The 26527-nt window shown below is 40.1% G+C and overlaps 1 protein-coding gene across 3 annotated transcripts in view; it reads left to right on the plus strand.

The window, feature by feature from the left end:
- Window positions 1-1927: 1927 nt before the first annotated feature.
- Window positions 1928-26527, plus strand: part of ZNF608 (zinc finger protein 608) — a 119297-nt gene continuing 94697 nt past the window's right edge. The window contains exons 1-2 of one of the 3 annotated variants that reach the window (XM_060761978.2): window positions 1928-2201; window positions 6534-7546. In XM_060761978.2, the coding sequence (XP_060617961.2) occupies window positions 6695-7546 (852 nt within the window). In that variant the 5' untranslated portion in view covers window positions 1928-2201; window positions 6534-6694. Of the gene's footprint in view, window positions 2202-4579; window positions 5735-6533; window positions 7547-26527 lie in introns of those variants that run through there. The other 2 variants (XM_060761979.2, XM_060761977.2) reach the window with 2 other exon arrangements.

Raw genomic sequence — 26527 nt, forward strand, 5'->3', positions numbered from 1 at the left:
TGGAAGTAAGAAAGAAATAGGACTGGTGGCAAAGAAAAAAGTCAATGCAACTGAAAAGTTCTGTTTTCGATTCATTTCCAACCATCTGGGATACTTTCTGGCAAAAGAAACATGATTACAGAGTTGTTTCAGAGGAAGTGCCGAGACTGCATCTACACTAGGAAAGAGCAAACTTTGGCCCACCAGGTGTTTTGGATGTCCTCTCCCAGAAATCCTAGCCAGCTTACTAGCTGTTAGGAATTGGTGGGAGTTGAAGTCCAAAACATGTGGAGGGCCAAAGTTTGCCCATCCCTTATCTACACTGTAGGATGCAGTTTGACACCACTTTAACTGCCATGGCTCAATCCTATGGAATAAAGTGATTTAAAGTTCGACAAGGTCTTTACCTTTCTCTGCTGAAGAATTCTGAGGCACAAGCACTCTTTGGCAAAGAATCTTGTAAATCTACAACTTCCACTATTCCATTGAGCCATGGCAGTTAAAGTGGTGTCAAACTGTGTTAATTATAAAGATGAACTTTGAGCATGGGGATGAGCAAAATGCAGACTAGAATGGTCCTGGGTGTACCTACACTGTAGAGTTAAGGCATTTTCACACTTTAACTGCCCTGTCTCCATGCTAAAGAATCACTGCCAAAAGAGTGCTGGTGCCTCACCAAACTCACCAGAGCCCTTTTAAAACCCTTTTGCAAACAGGACTGCTGACCAAAAGTCGGCGGTTCAAATCTGGGGAGCGGGGTGAGCTCCCATCTGTCAGCTCCAGCTTCTCATGTGGAGACATGAGAGAAATCTCCCACAGGATGGTAAAACATCTGGACGTTCCCGTGCAACGTCCTTGCAGACAGCCAATTCTCTCAAACCAGAAGCGACTTGCAGTTTCTCAAGTGGCTCCTGACACACACACCCGAACTACAATTCCCAGGATCCCACAGCACTGAGCCATGGCAGCTAAAGTGGTGTCAAACTGCCTTAATGTGCAGTGCAGTGTAAAAGTACCATAAAGTATATTTACACTGTAATTTGTTTCCTTTTTGCTCTTTCAGCTCCTTTGCTGTCGCCAATCCATGCTGCAAACTGGAAACAAAGGGGTTAAGTCCTTTGCATTATAAAACCGAACTGGCCTATTTCAATCCTGTTGCCGCCCAGGCACACCAAGTGAGAATATGGGAGGCAGAGAAGAAGAAAGCTGCAAACCTAAGCGGGGGGGGGGGGGGGGGGGGAGGCAAGGCTGTCGTGCTTCGTCTCTCTCTCTCCCTCCTTTTCCTTTCAGCGCCAGTAAAACGCAAAAAAGAAAAAAAAAACGCCCGGAGATCTGCATTCAGAAAAGATCTAGAGGCAGTGTCAAGTTGTGACAAATACTCAGCCAAGAGCCCTTTGGGGGGAAAAGGATGAATGAGGTTTTCAATGGCTCCTTGGGAAGGAAGGGAAAAAAAAACACATGCATACACAGGGGGAAGCCATTGGCTGCGGTTTTACAAAATCAGGAGAAATATATGTGCTTTTTTAAACAAGATATCTTAAAATAAATGGGGAGAAATGTCTTTCCAAGCCCCTTTTAAAGAGATATTGCCGTCGCCTTCCTTTCCCACCGACCCCACCCCCCACCTGATCCTTTAATTTAAATAAAACGTATAGCCTAATGCCGTAATTGAAATGGGAAACATGATTTGTATCTTGCTGGAGCAGGAGGCTGCCTATTGGAGCGCTGGCTGCAGCCTGGTAATTGCAAAACGCAAGGCTCTCTCTTTCTCTGGCTCTGCATTTCTCACCCCCCCTCCTCTTCCCCGCCGAGGAGAGGAGCTGCCGTCCAATCAGAAGGCCCGGTTTCATAAAAGCTGGCATCTGATTGGCTAGAGAGGAAAGGGCACTGGGAACAAAGAAAAGTCCCTTTCAGGTATACAGAGCCTGTGCTTGGCTTCTCCCTTGGCTCCAGTTCTGATTTCTGCAGTAAAATAGCAGCAGCTGGGTTGTGTGTGTGTGTGTAGCGTGTGCTTTATGGTGTGTGTATGTTTTAAATATTTTTAATATATATTACAATATAATTTTTTTAAATCCATGCCAATTTGGTGCTTTTAAAACAACAAAAAATTATATTTTTAAAAAATCCCCACAAAACCTATGGAAGACCTTTAGATAATTTTTATTTTTTGTGTGCACAGTTGTAGAAGGAAAAAAAAAGGCCAACTCGATTCAATACAGACCGTAAGTACGGCTGCGGTATTGTGAATAAGGGGGAAAAATATCTCTCATCGGATTATATAGATCTACTCGTTAAGAAATGTGTGGATTGGGAAAAGAAAAGCCTGGATGTGGGTTGAAAAATAGTAATAAAAAGCCCAGAAATATTGAAGATTTTTGGTGGGGGGAAGGGGAGGAGGGAGGAAACGTTGCAGCTCCTTTCCCACAAATCATCCTTAACATGAACTTGAGATATGGGGAGGAGGAGGAGAAGGGTCCTTTAAAAGCATTATTATCTCTAGGATTTTTTAAATATATATATATATATATATAATTAAATTGACCAAGTGGGGGAAATAAAACTTGACAATTAACAGATCTTTAAATGGATAGAAAACATTTTAAATGTATTTATTTTTTCTTGCAAATCATCCCTGTGCAAGGAAATGGAAGGAATTGAATCAGGGAACCTGATTGTGGATTTTTTATCATTATTTTTGGTGCATTTCTTCCTCCACCCCCTTCCCCAGCCGTATAGAGCTAGATTATATATTGCCTCCTCCTGACACTGCCCAATAGAGGAAAGATTAATTCCAAATGCCATGAAATGGAATAGAAAGAAAGCCTTTTTTGTAAAGGAAGAGAAGCTATTAAAACAACAACAAGCCATCCCTATCATCGCGTGTCTCTCAGACATTGGAGAGAGAGAGGAAAAAAAGGTTACAAGGCGCTTGTATTTATTTTAGTCCCCCTCCCCATTTTGGCAACATATGCTTTGCAAGCCTGCATTTCAACCCCCGCCCTCCACCAAACCCCTCGCTATTAGGCTATTAGAGCAACAACAAGCCATCCCTATCATCGTGTGTCTTTTAAGAATCAGACATTGGAGAGAGAGAGATAAAAGATTACAAGGCGCTTGTATTTTATTCGCCCCCCCCCCACACCAATTTTTTGCAACATATGCTTTCCAAGCCTGCATTTCACCCCCTCCTCAAAACCCCAAATGTTTAACTCCTGAGGCGCTGGCTCTTTTTTTGGGAATTCCACCAAGGGAGGGAGAGGAAGAATGGTGAGAAAAGGAAGGAAAGAATGGAGAAAGGAGAGAAAAGGAAGGAAAAAAGGGAGAAAAGAGACCTTAATTCCCCCCTTCCCTGCCTCCTTCCCACCTTTCTTTCCTACTTCCTTCGCCCTTCCTTCCTTCCCCTTTTCCTTCCTTTCTTCCTTCTCTCCTCTCTCCCCATCCTCCCTTCCCCCTCTTTCTTTCTCTCTTTTCCCCTTTCTTCCCACCCCTTTCCTTCCTTCTTTCTCTCCCTCCTTCCTTCCTTCCCTCTCCCGTCTTTCCTTCCCTCCTTCCTTCCCCATCCTTTCTTCCTTATCATAGAATCATTCTTCCTTATCATAGAATCAAAGAGTTGGAAGAGACCTCATGGGCCATCCAGTCCAACCCCATTCTGCCAAGAAGCAGGAATATTGCATTCAAAGCACCCCTGACAGATGGCCATCCAGCCTCTGTTTAAAAGCTCCCAAAGAAGGAGCCTCCTTGTTTCCCCATCCTTCCTTCCCTCTTTCTCTTTCCCCCTTCTTTCCTCCCCCCTTTCCTTTCCCCATCCTTCCTTCCTTCCCTCTTTCCCCCTTCCTTCCTTCCTACCCTCCCTCCTTTCCTTCCTTCTCACCCTCCTTCCCTCTTCCTTCCTTCTCTCCTTCCCCCCTTCCCTTCCCTCTTCCTTACTTCCCTCTCCCCCCTCTCCTCCCTCCTTCCTTCCCCTTTAACGGCCAAATCAGTATTTGCTTGATACGGTTGTCACCCATTTTCATTTTCTCATTTTTGTTGTTGTTCTCACGACAACCAATTGAGCCCTTGAGCCTCACGTGATGCGAAAAGGCTTGAACTGTAACCAAATCGCTCCTTTTAGAGAGGAGGAGGAGGAGGAGGGGGGGGTTGGCTCTTCCTCGAGCGCCCTTCCCCCTCTTTTATTCCTCTCTCTTTTCCTCCCTTTTTCCAACATACATTTTCCAGAGAACCGACACCCCTCCCCCCTTTCTCTCTCTCTTTTTTCTCTCTCAACCATTCATTACAGCTGTTTTAGCCTTCCAAAAAAACGCCAGCTAATTAAAAACCCTCTGAAGGGAAAGAAAGGGGGGGGGGAAGCAGCGAGGGAGGCGAAGCTGCGTTTTCTGAGGCGATTTTGAGGGGAGGCAAAAAAGGAGGTTGGGGTTTTTTTTTAGGGTGGGGGGCAACAGTTTTAGAAACAAGGTCACCCATTTTTAAATATTTTATGATTTGCCACGATTTGGCTCCTTTTGAGCACACCCCCACGAAGGATAAGGCGAAGGGGAAGAGATTTTGAGGTCCTGAGGCGATTCTGAAGGAAGAAAAAAAGAGGGTGGTTTGGTTTGGGGGGGGGGGAGAGAAGCAAGCCCATTTTTATCTTTTTTTAAGGGCTCTCGTTACTGAACCACATGGCTAAGGCTTTTATAAGTCCCATTTTTTCCTCGATAGAGTGATTGAAGGAGCCTAAGCGACCCAACCCCCACCCCTTTCTCTCCCTCCTTCAACTTTAAATGGTGGGAATTCATAACACTGGCTGCGCCTTCCTTTTAGCAGAGAGAGAGAGAGAGAGAGAGAGAGGCTCGCGCGCCTCCCTTGCCACCAAATGTTTTGATAACTGGTTTATCAGAGCCTGCTGGCTTTATTCCCTCCCTCGTTTCTCTCCCTCTCTCTCTCTCCTTTTATTCCCCCCTCAAGTTAGTTCAAGAAGTCAGATCTGTCAGGAGTGTGGAGTAAAAAAAAAAAAAGGGGGGGGGATGCCACTTCCCGACTCAAATCCAGCCCAGATTTTCAGTCCTTTCTTTGCCCCCCCCCCTTCCTCCTCTCTCACTAATTTCCCCCGATGTTAGCACATTCAGCCTTGTAACAACCGGACGCCTGTAGGTTTCTTTTCGTGTGGGATCATTACTTACTGATCCAAGGAGGGTTGCTGCAGAATCTGGAACTGAAGACCGGATGTGAAGTTGGGACAAACATCATTATTATTTTTGTGTGTGTATCTCTGTGTGCTTTTTTTTTCTTTTCAAATTGCAATCTCATCTTTGGTACTTGTTCCAAACCAGGAAGGAAACAAAAACAAGCAAAACACACAAACCAACAACAGAGATTTTCTTTTGGTTTTTTCCCCCATTTTTGTGTTCTCTTTTGGGGTGCTTTTGAGGAAGCTTCTTGGTGTGGTGAATGTGAAATACTGGAAATACTTTCTTCCAAGCCTGTGGAGTTGTGAGGAACAAAATTATTTTCAGGAGGAAAAAGCCAAATCAGATCCAAAAAAAGTGGAGGAGGAAAGAAACCTCTCTTGTTTTATGTATGCCATGCTGGAAGGAAATATGTTGCTCTTGACGCTTACTCTGGCAGAAATGTTAGCTGGTTTTCTACTTCTTGATCACTTGCTCTTTAAGTAAAATGAAATGGGGCACTGAATTCTTGCTGAGACCAGTGAGGTCAGGATTTTTTTTTTCTGTCTCTTGATTTTCTGGCTTAATTAAAAAATGGGAAAGGATTAAAGGTAAGCAGTGTGCATAATGTGTATGTAAATATTTGGACATGCAACTCTTGGGGGAAAAGGGCAAATTTCTTCCTTAAAAAGATGTTTTAGCTGAGCTGTGTCAAACACACTCATTTTGCGGTTAGAGGCCACCTTGGTGTACATCATTTGAAGTGTATGTCTTAATCAGTTTCCTGTACAGTCAGTAATGCTATATTTAACAGGCAGAGCTGTAGGTGACTTAAGAGGGCATTGGAATCACGTTTAGATGTTATCTTGTGTGCATTTTTAAATAGAAATGGGTTCATCCCACCTCCCTCAATTTAAAAAAATGTAAAATGAATGCACTTTTATTGGTTCTTTGTGTATATGTAAATGCCCCCCTCCCCTCCCCTCCCCTTTCAATGAGCTAATCCAATCTAAAAAAAAGTCACAGAACTTGAAGAGGTCTGGTTTAAAATTACAAAATTTGTGGAATGTGTTTTTGGGAGGGGAGCTGTCTCTCTTTGTGCCAAGGTGATCCAGAATCACATTTCCAGCCTGGATTTTTGAGCTTTGTGGATTTAAATCCTGCTATATATAAAAGGGTTGATTTTCTTAAAACGATTTTTATTTTATTTTTTTGCTGTATGGCATTTTAAAGAGAGGTCCTGGATGATGGGGAAGATGCTCATTATCAAAGGCTTCAATTTTAACAGACCTCTTAAAATTAATATATGGAGTGCCCTTTCTTTCTCACTTGCCTCTCTGTGATTAATTTTTTACTATATTCTGGTAACACCCAGCCAAGAAATATTCGACTTTTCCCCCTTCCCCACAGGAAAAGGTGGATCTGGACTTCAGGGTATGTACCCAGCTCTACCTGGGGAAGGAAAGGAGGAAGAGTTACACTTTTAAAAAGCCCCACGGAGATAAACGAATGTCCCCTCATCTCCAAAGGAAAGTTCGTCTGATTTTTACTCAAGAGGTCTCATCTTCAGGATGTCATTGAACACTTCGACTGCTGGCAAAGGTGTGGATCCAAACACGGTTGATACTTACGACAGTGGTGATGACTGGGAAATTGGGGTTGGTAATTTAATAATAGATCTGGATGCTGATTTGGAGAAGGACAGACAGAAATTTGAGATGAATAATTCTACCAATTCCAAGGATTGTGTGGGTCTTGCTTCTGGTGGAGTTAATTCTACCTCAGCCTTAGCTGATGGCCTAAAATTTGCTTCTGTTCAGCCCCCTGCACCTCAGGGGATTTCTTCACACAAAGAAACTAGCAAATCAAAAGTGAAAAGGAGTAAAACTTCCAAGGATGCAAGTAAATCTTTGCCTTCTGCTGCCTTGTATGGGATTCCTGAAATCAGCAGTGCTGGCAAGAGGCAGGAAGTCCAGGGGCGCCCAAGCGACGCAACTGGCATGAATCCAACGTTGGGTCAAAGTGTGAACAACAGCCCAAATGGCAATAATACCACCAGCAACAATAACAACACAATTGCCTCTTGTGGGAAAAATAAAGAGGAGAAACCTGGTAAAACTCAAGGCAGCAGAGGCTCCAAGCGGGATAAGGATGGAGGGAAATCTCGGAAAGACAAACAACTTGATCTGCAGCAGGGACACCCCAACAACAGTAGCCAGACTCCTCCTGGGCACTTGTATGGGTTTGGGGCCAAGGGAGGTTGTGCTGGAAGCAACAGCCCTTTTAACTGTGCCTCCTCCACGGTGGGGGATGTGAACAAAAGTGTCCCGGATTCAGGGTTAATGGGGAACTCTATTTTGGTAAAGAAAGAAGAGGAAGAGGAGGAGAACCACAGGAGAATAAAGAAACTGAAGACAGATAAGGTAAGATAAACGTGGGTTTATTTTACTATTTTATTCCGTTTTTCATTGTCTGATAAACTTTCTACAGCTCTTCTTTGCTTATCATGTTTGCATATTGTTCAATATATCAAGCTCCTTTCCTTGTGGTTAATTTCCACCTAATCATGTATTTGTATTGCGGAGTTAAGGTTGCCTTGGTTTTTATGTACGTTCTGTTTTGAAAGGGAAAAAAGTCTGCATTGTAGTTTTATTAGTTTTGGCATCAGCATGTTTGTCTTACAAGTTGTGAGCTTGCTAGAATTACTGCCCAGAATGCAAATCTTGTGTATGTGTTTGTGTATTTTTCTCACACCTCTAAAATGGTGGTGGTGTTCTGCCTCCCAGGTGGGAAAAAGACATAAAACAGATATTTGACTCTTCTAACTCCATAAGTTAGCAGAGAAATCACAGCGAGTTCCTGGAGTCATATAGGTGTGGATGTGTGAGTGTGTAAGAGAGAAGAGGGGGGGGGGAGAGGTGAAGGGAGTCACTGTTGCATAAAACCCAAGCAGCCCTAAATAATTCAGAAATGACCATAAGCAGTGCTTTGTCAGCAGACATGCAATGTGCTTATAACCTGTTTGGTATGGGGATAGTGGAGGAAGGGCATGCTGTACTGAAACCTATGTGCAAAACATTTGTCTCCAAATACAGGAGAACACTTTGTCCTCTATCCAGTAATCTCTCTCTTATCTAGATTCTCAGGGAGTTCCTGGATGAGCACTGCTTGTTTGTGGAGTAGCTGAAAAATGTGTGTGTTTTCCCTTCCTCTTCACTAAAGTCTGAAGGATGTTCTCTGTTGAGGATAAATGGCCTTGCATTGTGCAGGGAGGTGGAGAGAACTGGTTTCACTTGGCTTATTGTTATTGCTCACTGGGGCAAGGTTTGGTGTAAGCAACAATTGTTCTGAATCAAGAAGGACAGAAGGTTTCTTTGTCATCCAAGGAGCTATTGTTGGCTTATGATTAAGAGTCAAATTAATTCTACAGGTTGTTTAAACAAAGACAGCTCTCCCCCCTTACAACCCCCACTCAGGTTAATAGCTTGTGACACTATTCACACAATTGTTCTCATGTTAATCCTTGTTTTTTTTTACAGTTCTCAGGGCAAAATTTCATAAATGGGAAACTTCCTAAGTGACACATTAAGTACACCAGATTGTTTATAGGTGTACAAGAGGGCTAAAGATGTTGAACAGGATCACGCTATTTCTGAGATGTGTGACTCTTCTTGTCTCATGATTGGCACTTAGCGCTTCAGTAAATACCACCCTGCCACCTTCATAAATTACGGTTATATCCTGCAACATATATTAGTTTCATTTGACAAATCACAGTTTACAAAATCTTAATATAGTTAGAATGACTACATTTCTCTCTTGTTCAGTATATAACATTGAGCTCCCTCCTCTAGTGCTTGCAAATGTGGCCTGGACTAGTCTGTGTGAATCTTTTCTACATCAGTTTTTAAAATAGTTTGCTTAGCTTCCTTAATCAAAGTGTGTCTGTTTTCTGGGTGAGCAAAATGCTTCTGCTTATTTTGAGAATTGCCCTAAAATGCCATGCCTGTTTTTATTAACTCAGTACAGTAGGCATCTGCTTTTGTTGCCAATAGTGTTCAAATTGCAGCTCTCTAATCTGCTTTAACTATCTAGATAAATTGCCCTAATCCAGTCTTCACAATGGTCGTGGTTAAAGAGTCAGAGCCATTTGATTGGATTCAGTAGATGCCTGGAATGTGGGAGGTACTGCCCTTTTGTAACCCCCTTAGCCTTTTAATCTTTCAGCCAAATGTTCACATTCAACAATTTTGTTTAGCTGGCAATCTGAACATTTCAGTATCTCAAAGGCTGCTGTCATGGCAACAAGAGATTAGAGAGTGGTGTGGTTTTCTCCAGTTTTTTGTGTTCCTTTTCATACCAGTCACACAGGAAATTATATGAGGAATGAATTCATATACAACAAGTACATTTCAGCCAGTGTAATGTAAATGAGGTAATGTGTAAGCTAGGAACAAACCTGTCTGGTGTAGCTTTTTTGCCAGAGGACACTTCTCATTGCAGCCCTTGCCTTTATAGTATTGCTGGAGCCTGAATTACTAGTAACACCCACTGCTCTTGGCTTGTACTGACTTTAATGGCTTTACTTGTTAGAGCCCTGCAGTGCTGCCGATTGTCTGTCACACTGGTGTGTTGGCTTACTGTCTAAAACATCCCTCAGGTTTTTACTTCTGGGAGAATTTCCTATCACTCAAGGCTTCTATATATGAATGTGAAACCTCGTTGAAGAAGGATGTGGCAATTTTTATTTTTGTTATGTATGCATGTGCTTTTTCCTTTGGGCTGAGAGTGGGAGGAAAGGATATATTGGGAAAATCAGACAATCTTTTTTACTAATAGATGCAAATATTTGACTAGCAGAAAATGGATTTTTTCTTGGTTTTAGCATGGATTTATCAACAACGGGTGGTCAAACAAATTCCCATACCCAATCTGAAATGTCCTTTAAATGTTTTTACATTTAATTTGATTAATAACAAGCATTTAAAGTCTTTGTATTTTGATACAAAATTGTGCTGGGCTCTCTTACACCCATCAATTCAATGGAAAGCTTAGAGGTGTGGTTACTATTTAATTTTTGTATCTACTGCAACTCTCAGTTTGGGCTTGGTCATTTTGCTGTAAAATCAAGCAGAACATGTTTTCTCACATCTTGTGGGACTCAGTGGCTGTGTTTCTGTATCATTTGAAAGGTCCCACTCCCCTGATTTGTGAAGACAAATTCTAATTTGAAATTTTAAAATCTCTGAGGTTACCTATTTGTTTAGGCCACTTAATCAGCACACCAATGACATGTTTAGAAAAGTATAACAAAGGCAAGGGTCTGGTTGTCAAGCTGTGACAGGTGGATTAGTAGCCGCTCAAGTTAGAGTAAGAATGTTAAAAAGTGACCTTTTTCAGTATTTCCAAATATTAACTGTAATAAAAGGAACTGAAGGCGGGTTTTCCAGTGTTCTGTGTTCTTGATAGGAGGAATTTATATTAACTTAATCTATGATACATAAGCGTAGTTGAGCAATTAGCACACTAATCAATCACTTGGTATCTTTCTTGAATGAGATATGGTATGTGAATAAATACGTGGCAGATATAGGGATTTGGTACTCCGATCAATCAATAAGGAGTTGCCACTCATTCTTTAAAATTATTTTTTTCTGTTTATTTACATTCATTTGACATGGTTTGACACCTGTAAATCCAGTGACTAGTTATTATGTACATATGCATGTATTTCATATTAACTATAAAGTCATGGGATTCTGGGCATTCCCATTTACGAAGGAAAGATAAGCAAGTCTGTTTTGACTTCATGAATTATGAAAATGCATTTTAATGCCTGCAGATGCTAGTATTTGAGGCTCATTTATTCACTGTGGCAGAAAGAAAGGGGCAGAAAGGTCACTGGTTGTAATTAAAGAACAAAAGTCCATTGTTTGACAGCAAACTGTTGTGAAAGCTGCATAAGGGATTTAGCTGTTGAAAACACTGATAACTATTGGGTGCTTAACAATAAACACAACTCGAGTTCTTAATGTTCTTTAGTGTGGTCTGGTAGTGTGACAACCTTTTGGGGATCTAGGTGAGGAGGTGCTGCCCTTTGGCAGACTGAAGCTTTCTTTGTGAACCCAGTGACCTTTCAGACCAGACCTATTTTGTATTGAATTCCTCTGCAAGGTTAAAGTAACGCTGAAACAATAGAGAATGGCCTGGAACATTTATAAAGCAAAGCATTTTAAAGGCATGAGGTTTCCATGAATTACTGGGGTGGGGGAGCACATATGTATAATACAGAACACCAGTACTTTTTACTATTTAAATAACTTCATAAATACCACGTTGAAAAAGAGAAAAGAATAGAAGGGATTGTCAGGGTGTGTTTGGGGTTAAGGTTGTTTCCCATATTGTAAAAAGCTTTTCTGCAGTCCAGTTTTGTGTTTGTGTGTGTGTGTGTGTGTAGCATTTTATAGTCCAGTAAATGAAATGTATGTTAAAGTGCTAAGCAAAGATCCCTTGTAACCACAGAGGTGTTCAGTAACCAGATTTCAGGAATGTACCATCTGTTCCTAGTTTCCAGTATAAAAACAAGGGTTGAATAAACAAATTTGCTCACATTTCCCCCCTTTTTCTGTAATTGTGTAGAAATGCTCTGATAAGCTCATATATTTCAACACATTGCACTTTTAAGGAAAGCTTAGTGGGTGTTGAATAGCAAGGAATCAGTTCCAGCATGCAGGCATAATGATGGCCAGTTTTTCAAAGATCTCATTATTAAGCAAGCACTTCCATTATTTTATCTATTTTCCATCAGGGAAAAGTGTGGGAGTGAAAAATAATCTCTGCAAGAATAATTTTAGTAAGTTAATAGCCACTTTTCCGATTGTACATAATACTGTCCACTAAAATTCCCAGAAAGCAGACTCTTTAAAAAGTTAACTGAAATGTTAACGTTAGGTGGAAAAAAACTTTATACATTCTAAACTAAATTTCTGAGTTGTTAGGCAGTAGGATTCTTGGCTGCAGACTATGCACCTTGGATAAAGCATCATCCGGCCTTTGTTTGAGGACTGTTATTGAAGCTAATGACTGGTCTTGTGCCGCCTTGAGATAAATGGCATTATCTCTGAGTAGGCTGACAGGAAACAGACATGTTAATGGTGAAGCTGCAGGGAGGATCTGCTGTAGTTCTGACAAAAGAGTTAAGTAGAGACCCCTGGTTGCAATCATTAACACATAATGCATTCCTGCTTTTCCTGGCAGGTCTGTGATAATTGGAAAGCTACTTTATCTACAAGTTACTTAAACTATAACACTGATTCTTTAGTACCATTGTGCATAAAAAACTTATGGGGACCTTAGCAAAAGCTTTGAAAGGGCAACATTAGTATTTTGTCTAGAGCTGAAATGAATGGGAAAATTGTGGTTTATAAATGTGTGTGAGAAGTGAACAAACCTGATAATATTCTCAGAACGTTGCATTAAGAAGTGAGAAGATCAGTCTGATTTAGTCTAAAAAAGCATCTTTTTGGATGAGAACACATGGTTCATCCGTATTGTGGAAATTAATTAATGAAAATCCCATTGTATTATAGAACCTTAAGAGTATAAAGATAGATTCATAGAAATGACTGATGGAAAACTTTTATGGACTCTTGAATTATGTAACTCAGAAATCATACAAAGTTTAATTTTTTTAATTAATTGTAGACAGAAATAGAGTAATACAGATCTCAATAATGAAATTCCACTTACATATTCACTCAATATAATGTACCGTACCAATCCCAATTCCACCCTTATCAACTACTTGTGCCCAGCAGTTTTTCTCCCCCCCCCCCCGCCACTCCCCCTTCGCCCCTCCACCCACTGGGAACAGTTGTATCTTCAATTCAAGTATTATTTGAATTGATCAGTTGTGAAGAGAGTGTGATTTAGTTCTTTATATTTTCTTTTTCTTTTTACTGGAGCTATCAGGGTTCCCCATTTTGAGTCCCAATTCTTCTTACAACTCGTTGTGTATTTTATCCTCCTTTCAAAAATATAATCCTGGAGCATACAGTCTGCTAAATATTCAAACATTTTTTTTAAAAAAATCCATTTTTCCTGCTCTCTCTAGCTCAAGGCTATTGTTGCTTGGGCCGCTTCTATCATATGTTTTATGGTATCTGCCCATTTGTTAGTGCTGCTCTTGCTCTCAGTTTCCTGAATAAAAGAAATCCTTTTATTCAGCTCTACTTTTTGCCTGAATAGTTCTTCCATCTCTTTATTTTATTACATTTTTTTGTATCTTGTCAGAGTCCCTCCACATTGCTTAAAAGAGCCAATTTCGCTACATTTGTGCCAACTTATTTTGACGATTTAGTTATATGGGCTAATTTAAGTGGAGTTCTGTAGCATTTGGTCAGTATTTTCTATTTTGTTTCTCTTGTTCTACTATCTTTAATTTAAATTGAATTAATCCAGTGCAATGGCTGACTCATTGCAGTTTAAATCCACTTCCCATATCTTATTTATTTATTTAATTTCTATCCCGTCCTTCTCAACCTCTGAAGAGGGACTCAGGATGACTACCAACAGGCAATATTCAAATGCTTGTTTTATTTTTATTGTTTTTCAAATATTTTCTTATAATTGAAACCCATCAAGCCTTTCTCCTTCTTTAATTTCCATTTTAATATCTGATCAAAGTCTGTTTCTGGACTTTCCTTTCTCTTCCACTCCATAATTCTGTGTTTCAAACCATTCCATAACAGCCAGTTGCTTTGTCTGCACTTGTCTTTTATCATATCCCAATTTTTAATGGTCCCATCTGTGTTTAAGAGGTCACCAATCAACCTCATTTAACTTTGCTTTAATTTCTTTATCATTTTGCCAAATATTTTTTCATTTTTATTATCCAATATCCCTATTAGTTGAAACTTGTGTGCCAGCTGTGACTGTACCTCGAGAAGTCAGACGTGACCATGGTGGTCCATGCCTTAGTTATCTCATGGTTGGATAACTGCAATACACTCTATGTGGAGCTGCCCTTGAAGATTACCCGGAAATTGCAGCTGGTGCTAGATTGTTAACTGAAGCAAATCACAGGGAGCGGTTAACCCCCCTGTTTAAACAGCTCCACTGGCCGCTGATAAGTTTCCAGTCACAATTAAAGGTGCAGGTCATCACCTGTAAAGCTCTAAATGGTTTGGGACCTGCCTGTCTTTGCGACCGCACCTTCCCTTATGAACCCACACAATCTTTAAGATCTTCTGGGGAGGGTGTTCTCTCACTTCCACCTCCGTCTCAGGCGTGGTTGGTGGGATGAGGGAAATGGCCTTCTCAGTCATGGCCCCCAGCTCTGGAATTTCCTCTCCAGGGTTATCTGGCTAGCATCCTCCCTGTCCACTTTCTGCAAGAACTTAAAGACCTTGGCTATGCCTTTGATAGCTAGTCCTAGTCAGGACACACACACACAAATCTGTCCTTCAGCACTTTAACACTTATATTTCAACCTTTACTGATAATTTTTCTATCCTTAATGCTGCTATATGATATATGCACTTTACTCACTAGCTCTATCCTCTATGGTTGTGGTACCATTCCACCCACCCACGACGAGACACTGAATCTTACCATTGGTTGTTGGCCCTGACATTTTGTTTTATATTACCTAATGTCATTGGTTTTAAATTTTGCTATATTGCTTCTGTTATTATTTTGTTGATATGATTTTAATGTGTTATGTTTCTACCGTACCATTGGGCCTTACCTCATGTAAGCCACCCCGAGTCCCTTCGGGGAGGTGGAGGTGGGGTATAAAAATAAATTTGTTGCTGTTGTTATTATTATTATTATTATTGGGAGTATATCTATTTATTGGGAATTTATTTCGCCATTTCCCCATCATTCCATGGAGATCATTGGACCCCTTTTAAGTTCTTTTAAAACCTTATTGTCTCCCCTACTTTTCAGACACAGGCAGTGGTTCCAACCATTTATTATATTCTCAATTTTGGCCCATCTTTTTGAATCATTGAGAACAAATTCTATTAGTCATACAAATAACATGTAGGTTCACACCTTCCACTCCATGTTGATAATAGGTATATGGCAGTTATTAAGATGATGTTCCTAGGCTTTGCTTTTTTAAAAGAAAATTTGGTACTGGTACTGAAATAACATGGAAAAAATAGGTATAGATTTGTATACCACACACACAAGCATTTCAACATATTTCAGCACACTCATTTTTCAGAACTAACTATATATGTGAAATGAAATAACCAAGCAAATAATGCAAACACAAACAAAAATATTTTGACAATTATAGAGTCTATTTTGATGACTTTTTCCAAAATACATCAGAATTTGACCTTTTTATTCTTTGATGGTCTTCCTTATGATTTCTATTTTAGAGGCCAGACTGCTAGATATATGCTTTTGGAATATGCTGGGCATAGCTGGTGAGACAAGATTCTGAAGTATGAAGATATACAATTGTACATCTTTGTACAATTGTACATCTTAGGATTATTCAAGAAATTATATTTCTCATTCCAAGTATAGATGTGAAAATTGGATAGAGAAGAAAACTGATAGGAAGAAAACTAACTCATATTAAATATGGTGCTGGAAAGAAGTTCCACGGGTAAAATGAACTGCTAGAATGTCAACCAAATAGTTTCTAGAACATGTCAAGCTTTAATTCTCTCTATAAGCCAAAATAACTAAACAGAGACTACCATACTTTGATCTTATTATGAGAAGACATAACTTTCTAACAAGGCAATACTGCTTGGTAAAGTAGAAGACAGTAGGAAAAGAGGAAGACCATGTTACAGGTGGATACATTCAATCGAAGAAACCGCTGCCCTGACTCTGCAAGTTTAGAGCAGGGCTGTTGATGATAGGATAATTTGGAGGTTTTTCATTCATGGTATTGCCAAGTTGAAGCTAACTTTAACAGCAGCAAGCAGTTGAGATAAGCTTTTCTGGTGTCCTCCTGTGGTTCTATTTTGCTGTTCACACATGCTGAATAAAGTATTCTGGAGGTAGGTTTCACTTGCCTGTTATAGGCAGGCACAGAAACAGCCACATTATTTATTTATTTATTTATTTATTTATTTATTTACTTTGCTTATATACCGCTGTATCTCAAGCCCGAAGGCGACTCACAGCGGTTCACAAACAGTAAAAACAGTAGAAACAGCAGTGGTTCCATACAACATATAACAATTGACTTAACACATTATCCATAAATTACCGATAAGCAATTACAATGCACAATTATTACAAAAAACAACCGTACCCAATCTTCTCATCATCCAAGCGTAGTCCAGGTTCGTCGTCCATTGTTCCATTCCTATGTTCCATTACCAGATTGCACTAAATTACTCAAACGCCTGCACAAACATCCAGGTCTTCACCTTTTTGCGGAATACCATTAGAGATGGTGCCAGTCTAATGTCCGCAGGAAGGGCGTTCCACAGCCGAGGAGCCACCACCGAGAAGGCCCTATCTCTCGTCCCTGCCAGCCGAGCTTGAGAAGCAGGCGGGATCGAGAGCAGGGTCTCCCCGGAAGATCTCAAAGTCCTGGTGGGTTCATAGGCGGAGATGCGGTCAGATAGGTAGCTTGGGCCGGAACCGTTTAGGGCTTTAAAGGCCAACGCCAGCACTTTGAATTCAGCCCGGTAGCAGATCGGTAGCCAGTGGAGTTGGCGCAACAGGGGGGTTGTATGCTCCCTGCGCTCCGCTCCTGTTAAAATCATGGCTGCCGAGCGTTGGACTAGTTGGAGCTTCCGAGCTGTCTTCAAAGGCAACCCCACGTAGAGAGCGTTGCAGTAGTCTAAACGGGATGTAACCAGAGCGTGGACTACCGTGGCCAAGTCAGACTTCCCAAGGTACGGGCGCAGCTGGCGCACAAGCTTTAGCTGTGCAAATGCTCCCCTGGTCACCGCCGAAACCTGGGGTTCCAGGCTCAGCGATGAGTCCAGGGTCACACCCAAGCTGCGAACCTGCGTCTTCAGGGGGAGTGCGGCCCCATCCAACACAGGTTAGAATTAGAATCCATTAGAATCCATTAGAGTAGAACCCCACTCTTTCCCCATTCTAGCTTTTAAAATTGTATTGTTTACTAAAGACACATTTCTGCAACCCAGTACTGAAAGTCACTGGATGCATTTATACTGTTGAATTAACACATTTGACACCACTTTGATTGCCATGGCTCAATGCTATAGAATCCTGGGCTTTGCAGTTTTACAAGAAATTTAGCTTTCCTTGCCAAGGAGTGCTGATGCCTTGCAAAACTACAATTCCCAGAATTCCGTACTGTTGAACCGTGGTAATTGACACTGTGTCATATTGCATTAATCCCACATTATACATGCACCCTCTGTTTCTCTAGCCCCTTTTCACCATTTTCTCATTGCAACCCCCCCCCCAAAACAAAACAAAACAAAACAAAAACACTTTCAACTATCCAGATGTCAAGAAGTAAAAGTAAAAAAGCGAAGGCTTTCCAAGCTTCTTTTTTAAAAAAATGAAGCTTCATTGTCAGAACTGAGGTGTACCTGTAAATGTAGAATTATTGCTACCTGTTATACATTTGAAATAATCCGTAATACTTAGAATTAAAATCTTCTGCAATCTGTCCATATATAATTTTTTAAACTACTGGTTGTCAGTACTTACAGAATAATGCAGAAGAATAATTCTTATTTATTTACAGAGATCATTTAGTTGCTTAAGCATTCATTGGCTCAAAAAAGCCTTATGACAACAGTCCAAGATAGGTCAGTATTACCCTATATTTCAGGCAAAAGAATGAGTCTTAGAAACTATTACTAGCTTCATGCACTGAGTTTTCAATTAAGCTGAAACTGGGACATGCAACTCTTAGCTCTTGATCTTTACTGCTAAACGATGTATCCTCCTAGAATCTATGAAGACGATTTCCTTTTACTGGAACTGCTCTATCCCAAGACAGGAGAACATCGGTTCATCTAGTTCAACATTGTGTATGCTGACATGTCTCTTCAGAGTTTTGTCTGCAGAAGTCAGGGATTGAATTGGGAATCTTTTTAATATGAAAGGTGTATTGAATACACTGATACATACTATGACCCTTTCCCAAATTAGTCTTTCTCCTAATTTCCTGATCAATATTTATAAGCATTGTTTAGAATCTTGATTACACACAAATAACTCAGTGAAAGAGAAGGGGGAAACCCTTTTGGCAACTCTCAAGAAAAATTAATCTACCTTATCTTGTGCCTTCATGTTCTGTTTTCTAATGCACTCCTATTCATGTTGCATGTGAGGTCAATAAATAACAGTTCTTCTCCTTCTCAATGTAAAAAAAGCACCCCTAAATGTATATCAGGTAAATGCAGTGGCAGTATGGGTGAGGCATAGTAAATCATGATTAGGATTTTTTTTCCGGTTTGGACTGCCAAGTGTAAAGGAATTATTCAATTAACAGGACACAGGGCAAAACACAAATGTTTAAGGTAGGGCTGCCACCAATGTTATAACACTCTTCCCCAGTAATCTTTATGGGAATAGGTTGTAAGAGAGGCACACAGAGGCGTTGGTTTTATTAATAACAAAGAAAGATGTTTATTTGTTTACTGAAAACAGGCATTGAAATCTTAATAGTTGTGGATTGGCACAGAGCTTAATGGTTACTGATAAATAGTTCAACACTATTTATTTATTTATTTGACTTGTATACCGCTACTCCCAATTTGGCTCGGAGCGGTTTACAGCAGTAGATGAAAACAATACAATTAACTTTAAAATACAATAAAAACAAGAACAAACAGAGTCCCGAGTTATTCACCCATCGAAAGCTTGTCAGAAAAGAAAGGTTTTACAGGCTTTCCAAAAAGCAAGTAGGTCTCGGATAGATCGGGTTTCAACTGGCAGGTTTCAGTCAACCTTTATAATACACAGGAAACTATTAACCTCCAACTAAATAGTTCCTTATTCCCAAACAGCCCAATTCCAGGGTCTGTTTTAAAACTACTGTCAAACTCTTTCTCCACAACTGCTAACTGACTACTAGGTCCCACTCTCCTCTCCTGACTCCTAGCTGTCTCCTAGCTCCAACTGACTTCAACTGTCGGATTTTTTAAAACCTTCAAAGTTCTGTTTTTTTTTTCTTCCATTAAGCAAGCTCCACCCACTTTTTCTCCAGGACTCCCATCCAATTAGGTGGCACTACACATTCCATCCAGGCTGCCCTCTGGCTCCACCCCCCCCCCCCCTGGCAATGTGTCTTACAAAATGGATGCCTGCCGGCTCCTCCACCAAAATGGATGTCTGGCTATTGGGCCTTTACAGAGCTAATACTGGTTCTGCAGTTGGGCCTTTACAGAGCTAATACAGCTCATTAAACCAAGCCTCCATAGAAACAGCTCTTCCAGTAGTTTATCTATTTAAAGCATTTAAACACTGATTTTCAGCTGAAAGAGCAGCTATGTTTGTATGTGCTTTCAAGTTGCCTGCCAATGTATGGTGACCCACAAATTTCATAGAGTTTTCGTATACAAAGACTAGTCAGTGGTTACAGGAGAGTTAAACAAACCAGCAAATGAGCTACTTGGTTATCTCAAATGAGGAACAAGTTCATCCTTTCCCAATTTTAAATCAAAATATCCACTTTCCTATTAATTGAAAATGAGGCCTGATATACAGCCAGACACTAGTTATAAACCTCTGACTTACATACAACTCCTAGTTACAAACTTGGGGGGGCAGCTGTGTTAGGTGGGTCTGGGAGAGGGTACAATACCTAGCAGCATGTGCCAGGCCTTTTGCAATATTTTGAAATTGTTAAGCATTCACATTTACAGGTAAAAATAAAGAAATACTTTAAGACAAGCATCTGTCCAACTTGCATTTAAAGTAGAACTCCATGCACATTTTTTTTTAGTTTTGGTTAGTCTGGTGTGGAATTAGAGGCACTGTGAGATTTTTAGGGCGGTCTGTATCTTCATTAGAAATATTTACTCTCACTTCCTGTCCTCGAGACAACAGGAAGTGAGAGAAATCTACCCCCAGGAAGGGAAAGTCACTCCTGTAAGAGTTATCATGGGAAAAGGTGTCTCCACTGAATCTTTATCACCAATCCTTGTTTCCATGACAACCCCAAATTTTCAAAATCGAATGGTCACAGGGACAGAAAGTGAGGTGAAATCTTCTGAACAGGGGCACAGACAGGAAAACAAACATTACAGGGGTATTTGTAATCCTGACTGTAGTATTTTTTTTATCTGAGAGTGAAATTTGATTGTAGAATTAATGCAGTTTGACACCATTTTAACTGCCATGGTTCAGTGCTATAGAATCCAGAGATTTGTAGTTTGGCGAGCCATGGCAGTTAAAGTGGTGTCAAACTGTATTCATTGTACAGTATACACACACCATTTGACTAGTCAATGGCTCAATGTTACAGAATCATGGGTGTTGTAGTTTTACAAGGTATTTTATAATCTTTGCCAAAGCATGCTGTTGCCTCAAAAAACTAAAAAAATTATGGTGCCATATCACTGAGTCCCTGCAATTAAAGTGATATCAAGCCGTATTAATATTCCATCCTAGATGCACCCCTGGTAACCTTTTTTTTACCATATTGCTTCTTTGGGCTGCTGAGTTCAAAAGATGCTTCTATGCCTTACAAGCAATATATGTATATTTTTCACATTCTGAGCATTTCTTTGTCAAAGTTTTGCAAGGAAGGGAGGAACATGCAGCCCTGGGGCTACATTTGACCCTTAAATCAGCAAGACTTTCTTCTAGACTTCAGAGTTGTTATAAAAATGGGATGAATTGCCTCCCTGAGAGCAGTGTTTCTCCTTTAAAATAAGTTACAGGAATGCTAACATGATTTAAAAATAAGAAATGACCGTTTTTCAAAACCAGAAGTGAATTTCCAGTCACTTCTTGTTTTGGGTTCGATAAAAGTTAATCAGTGGATTACCACTGAGCAATTGAAAATACAATCTTTTGATGTAGTTACTTTTCCAGAATCATAGAATGCAGACAATGTTGTGTCACACTCAAGAGTGTTGAATTTGGACTGGGGAGATTTTTATATTACAGTTAAATTCTCAACATGTCTGATCGAAAATGTTCCCCATTGACTTCCATGGAATTTATCTTTAGGTAATTTGCATGAAGAATGTCAGCATTTGGACTGGATCCATGATATCCTTTGATTATTATTTCTCAGCTTCATGTATCTCATCATGATGTTTTATTATGATAAGACTGATGCATTTCCAAATTGCAATACAAGGGCAGGGTCAGAACTGGAATGGATCGTTGCCTGGTTGAAGTTTAAGGCAAATTGAAATTTAATTCTGATAAATAAGGGATGATTTTGTTAAGTGATACTTAGAATATGATGTGATACATCATCTTCTGTTAAGGATCAGGTTTACAAATAGTAGGAGCTACTCTGTCTTGTCTGGTCTGGTCTGTGGTGACGCTTCATGACATGATACATTTTTCATTGGCTTAGCCTGATTTACCAACTGAGGCACTTTGTAAACATTGGGTTGTTGTAGGTTTTTTTGGGCTATATGGCCATGTTCTAGAGGCATTCTCTCCTGACGTTTCGCCTACATCTATGGTAAGCATCCTCAGAGGTAGTGAGGTCCACTCAGTCCACTTCATAGAAAAAAATCAGCAATCTCAAGCTAAATACCAACGACAAACTGATCAGCTTCGATGTGGTGTCTCTATTTACCATGGTCCCGGTAGCAGACACCATTGCACTAATCAGCCAGAGGTTCCCAGAAGACATCACAGCTCTGCTTCACCATTGCCTCACCACCAGCTACTTTCAGTGGGACAATGAATTCTACGAACAGAAAGATGGAGTAGCTATGGGGAGCCCTCTCATTACGGTCATAGCTAATTTCTACATGGAACACTTTGAAAAGACCTCACTACCTCTGAGGATGCTTGCCATAGATGCAAGCGAAACGTCAGGAGGGAATGCCTCCAGAACATGGCCATATAGCCCGATAAAACCTACAACAACCCAGTGATTCTGGCCATGAAAGCCTTCGACAATACATTTGTAAACATTCTCACCATACCTGCCTGTTCTCTATCAGCGTTCCATTTGGAAATTAGTATCTGACCACATCAGAGCTTGGAAAAGTTCCTTTTTATTCTACAGCTACCAAATTCCCCTTGCATGCCAGGAGAATTTTGAGAGCTATCATCCAAAGTACACTTTCTAAGGTTGAGCATGGCCATATCTCCATCTTGTTATGTGAGATGTGAACTCTTGTCTGGGAAAAGTGTTCAGTACAGACTATATGATGGGATATGATACAGAGGTTTGAATGTTGGACTAGGACAATGGAATACTGGGGTTCAAAGTCCTATTTGGCAATGGATACCAACTGGGCAACCTTAAGCAGGTCGGATTTTCTCAGCCTTGTTCAGTACTATTTTGTTATATACCTTCAAGTTTCCAACTTATGGTGATCCTAAAGTGAGCCTATCACAGGTGTTTCATGGCACGATTTGTTCAGAGAAAGTTGTACCTGGTGCATCTAGTTATTAAGTAGGACTGGGTCTGTCTTGCCAGTCTGCCTCCTGATTTTTTTCCAGGACCAACTGATGGAATTCTTTTTAATTTCAATATTCCTAAATGGTTTTGGAATAGTTTGCTTTTGATTCACTGTGTAGAATGAATTGATTTGAATATTAGAAGTAGTCTTCAGAGAGGCTTCTGTGAGCCCCTTTGTCATCTGAACTGGAGCAGATGGCCGTTGGATAAGGCCCTTACTCTGCTCCTTTCTTTTGACTATGTCAGAAGGGTTTGGGTCCAGCCTTAGATTGAAGGGCCTTTGTTTCTCTTTCCAGAATGCTTCTGCTCTAGTGTTGAGAATGCTCTAGGGAAAAAAGTGGAAGGAGATGATCCATGTCATTGTTTTCTATTCCTCTTGCAGTTTCCTATGTCAGTGTTTCTCAGCTGTTCATATCAGTCACTTTATCAAAATACTTGGAGCTTATCACAGATAAAAAGCAAAATTCCACTTTACACCCAAAAAAACATTAAAATTCTCACAGGTGTTTTAAGTTATATTTAGCATTTATAATTTATAATAATTTTAAGGAGATTAAACCTCCAGTAGTATAGTTAGGAATCAACAAGATCCCATCCCACCAGAAAGGTGGGATGCAATTCAAATAAAAGGAATCACAGGGAAACAAAAAACAACAAACAACATCCTGAACCACTAGGGCTGACCAAACTAATGGAGGGAGTGTTTTGAGGGATGTGGCAGGAGAAAGAATGGGGAGAGATTATTTTTCTTTGTTCTGGTAGGTGTGTTCTTAGGAGAACTCTGCTCAGTAGTTGTTCCCTCTAGGGGGAATAAAAGCTGGATGCAACCCATTATTTTCACAATGATAGTGTAAAACACATGCCAATTATAAACCATTATTATTTTGAATTGCGTGCATCCTTTAATATAGCTCATGGAAAACCAGTAGTTTTGCAAAGCCATGAATTGCTAGTTAGGCATATAGTAAAACATTTAGATCAGCTTTCTTTTGCTGACTTGATTTTACTAATTGCTGAGTTTGGCAGAAAGCCCTTTGGATTTGAATGAAGGGTTGTAAAACTATCTGGTTTGTAATTTTGAGTTGAAATAGTATTTGAGAATGGTGGGTGTTAGCACTTATTTTCCTGTATCCAAACTTACATTGTGTTTTATTTAAAATAGTTTTACTAAAAGAGCAGTGAAACTGGATAAGGAAAATGTGTTATTATGAAACAAAAATGTATACTGCAGTCATAAATTCAGTCTTCTTATTCCCACGATTACCTCCATCTCATCATTGGCTTCACATGTAACAAAGAATATTTTTACACTACTAAGTTTTATGAGTTTTATTGCTTTGTATTATGGAGGCATAGAATTTGTAGTTTGGCAAAGCAACTAGCTTGTAATAAAATCAAGGACTTCTAGCAATGGTGCAGGAGATAGGTTGTGATGAGCTTTTTAAACCTTGGAAATCAGGCCCACAAACCCCATAGACACCCCTCAGGATACTTCTGTATAAGGGTACATTAGTATGGGACAGTTCTTACAAGCTTGATAAGTGTCTTATAAAAATGTGTTATGTTGTGGAGCTGGGTGGAGTTTCATATGCCAAGTTCCACAACATAACATATAAGTGTGTATGTGTATACATACATACATACATACATACCTACATACATACAGAGAGAGAGAGAGAGAGAATGATACTGCAGATGATATACAGCTGAGAAGTATTCCAGCTTGTCACTAAAAGGTTATTTCTCACTATTGGATTGACCCTGTATGCTATGTATAATGAATTGTAGTAAAAAAAAAAGTCCACCCCAAAAACCTGGGTCAACTTACCCATTGTGACTACAGTACTACAGTACTTAACTCTTATCAAAAGAGGAACCATCCCCTTTTCTGAGTAGAGTGACTAAAGCAGGCACGGGCATACCTTGTCTCTCCGGGTGTTTTGAACTTCAACTCCCACAATTCCCAACATCTGGTAAGCTGGCTGGGATTTCTGAGAGTTTAAGTCCAAAACACCTGGAGGACTGAAGTTTGCCCATGCCTGGGTTAAAGGCAAGAACTTAGTTTATCCCAGGAAAACCTAAAAGAAGCAGAGAGTTGGAAGAGTCCAACTTCCTGCCATATAGGAAAACATAAAGCACTCCTGACAGATTGCACTTCAGCCTCTGCTTTAAGAATCTCCAGAGCAGGAGACTCCGCCATCCTGTGAGGCACCATATTCCATTGCCAAACAGCTCTTACCATCAGAAAGTTTTTCCTAATGTTTAAGTGGATTCCCTTTTCCTGCAATTTGAATCAATTTCTCCATGTCCTGATCTCCAGAGCAGCAAAACGTAAGCTTGTTTCCTTCTCAAGATGGCATCCTTTCAAATACTTAAACATAGTTATGTTCCTTCTCAGTCTTCTTTTATCCTAGTTAAACATGCCCAATTCCCTCAGCTGTCCCTCATAGGGCTTAGTTTCCAAACCTTCGATCATTTTGGTTGCCCTTCTCTGGACATGCGTTAGCTTGTCAATATCCTATTGTGGTGCCCAGAACTGCACACAGTAATAATTATAACTTTATTTTTATAACCCACCTCCATCTCCCCAAAGGGATCGGGGCGGCTTACACATGGGACAAAATTTCCACAGAACATCAAAACAAAACAATCCATTAAAACAAAAACAAAAAACACAATTAAAATAAAAATATAACAAAGCATAACAATCAAATAAAACACAAATAAACCATAAGGGTACAAAACAGCAGCATTAAAACTCACTAAAATAATACACAACAAAAACCAATAACCAGAATGCTAAAATGGGCATGATCAGGGTATAAAGAGGTCCAGACCTGGGATAGTGCAAAACAGCATAGTATAAGGCCAGGGGATTGGAAGAAGTGCATAGAACATAGTACTATCCAGTGAGCTAGGGACTAGGCATTTATAAGTAGGGACTAGTCATTCTCAAATGCTTATTGGAACATCCAACCACCAGTATTCCAGGTGAGGTCTGACTAAAGCAGAATACGGTGGGAATATCTCGACACTATGCTCCTATTAATGAAGTCTAGAATCACATTGGTTTCTTTCACTGCTGCAGTACACTGTTGACTTGTGTTTAGCTTGTGGTTTACTAAGATTCCAAAATCCTTTTCACATGGACTGTTCTCAAGCTAGGTGTCACACTTCCTGTATCTGTGAATTTCATTTTACTGCCAAAGTGTAGTACTGTACATTTTCCCCTGTTGAAATTAATTTTGTTAGTTTTGGTCCACATCTCTAATCTGTTAAGATCACATTGAATTCTGATCATGTTCTCTGGAGTATTAGCTATCACTCCCACTTTGTTGTCATTCAAGCCATGGATAAAATATATTGAATTACACAATACACTGTGGCACCCCACTGGTCACTTCTGCCCAGAATGAGGAGGAGCCATTGGTAAGCTCCCCTTGTGTTTGGCCAGTTAATTCCCAATCCACAGTATCAGTAGCATTATCTAGCCCACATTTTTTAACTTCTTTGTAAGAGCATCATGGAGAACCTTGTCAAAGGCCCCTACTGAAATTGAGAGGTGCTATATTCACAGCATTCTTCTACCAAACTTGTAACTATCAAAAAAAGGGATAAAGTTCATCTGGCAATTGTTTTTGAGCACCCATGCTGACTTTGTGTGAATATGGCATTCCTTTCTAAGTGCTTACAGATTGTCTCTTTAATGATATGCTTCAGAAGCACCAAACCCTTTTATTCTCTCAGCTGTGAGGTGACTTCTAGCTTTTTTGAATACCTGGTTGAAAAAATGGTGACAGTGACCATCTGGCGCATTGTTGCAGCATTGGTG

This window comes from Anolis sagrei, chromosome 2 (genome assembly GCF_037176765.1).
Source record: "Anolis sagrei isolate rAnoSag1 chromosome 2, rAnoSag1.mat, whole genome shotgun sequence".
NCBI classification, from domain to species: Eukaryota; Metazoa; Chordata; class Lepidosauria; order Squamata; family Dactyloidae; genus Anolis; species Anolis sagrei.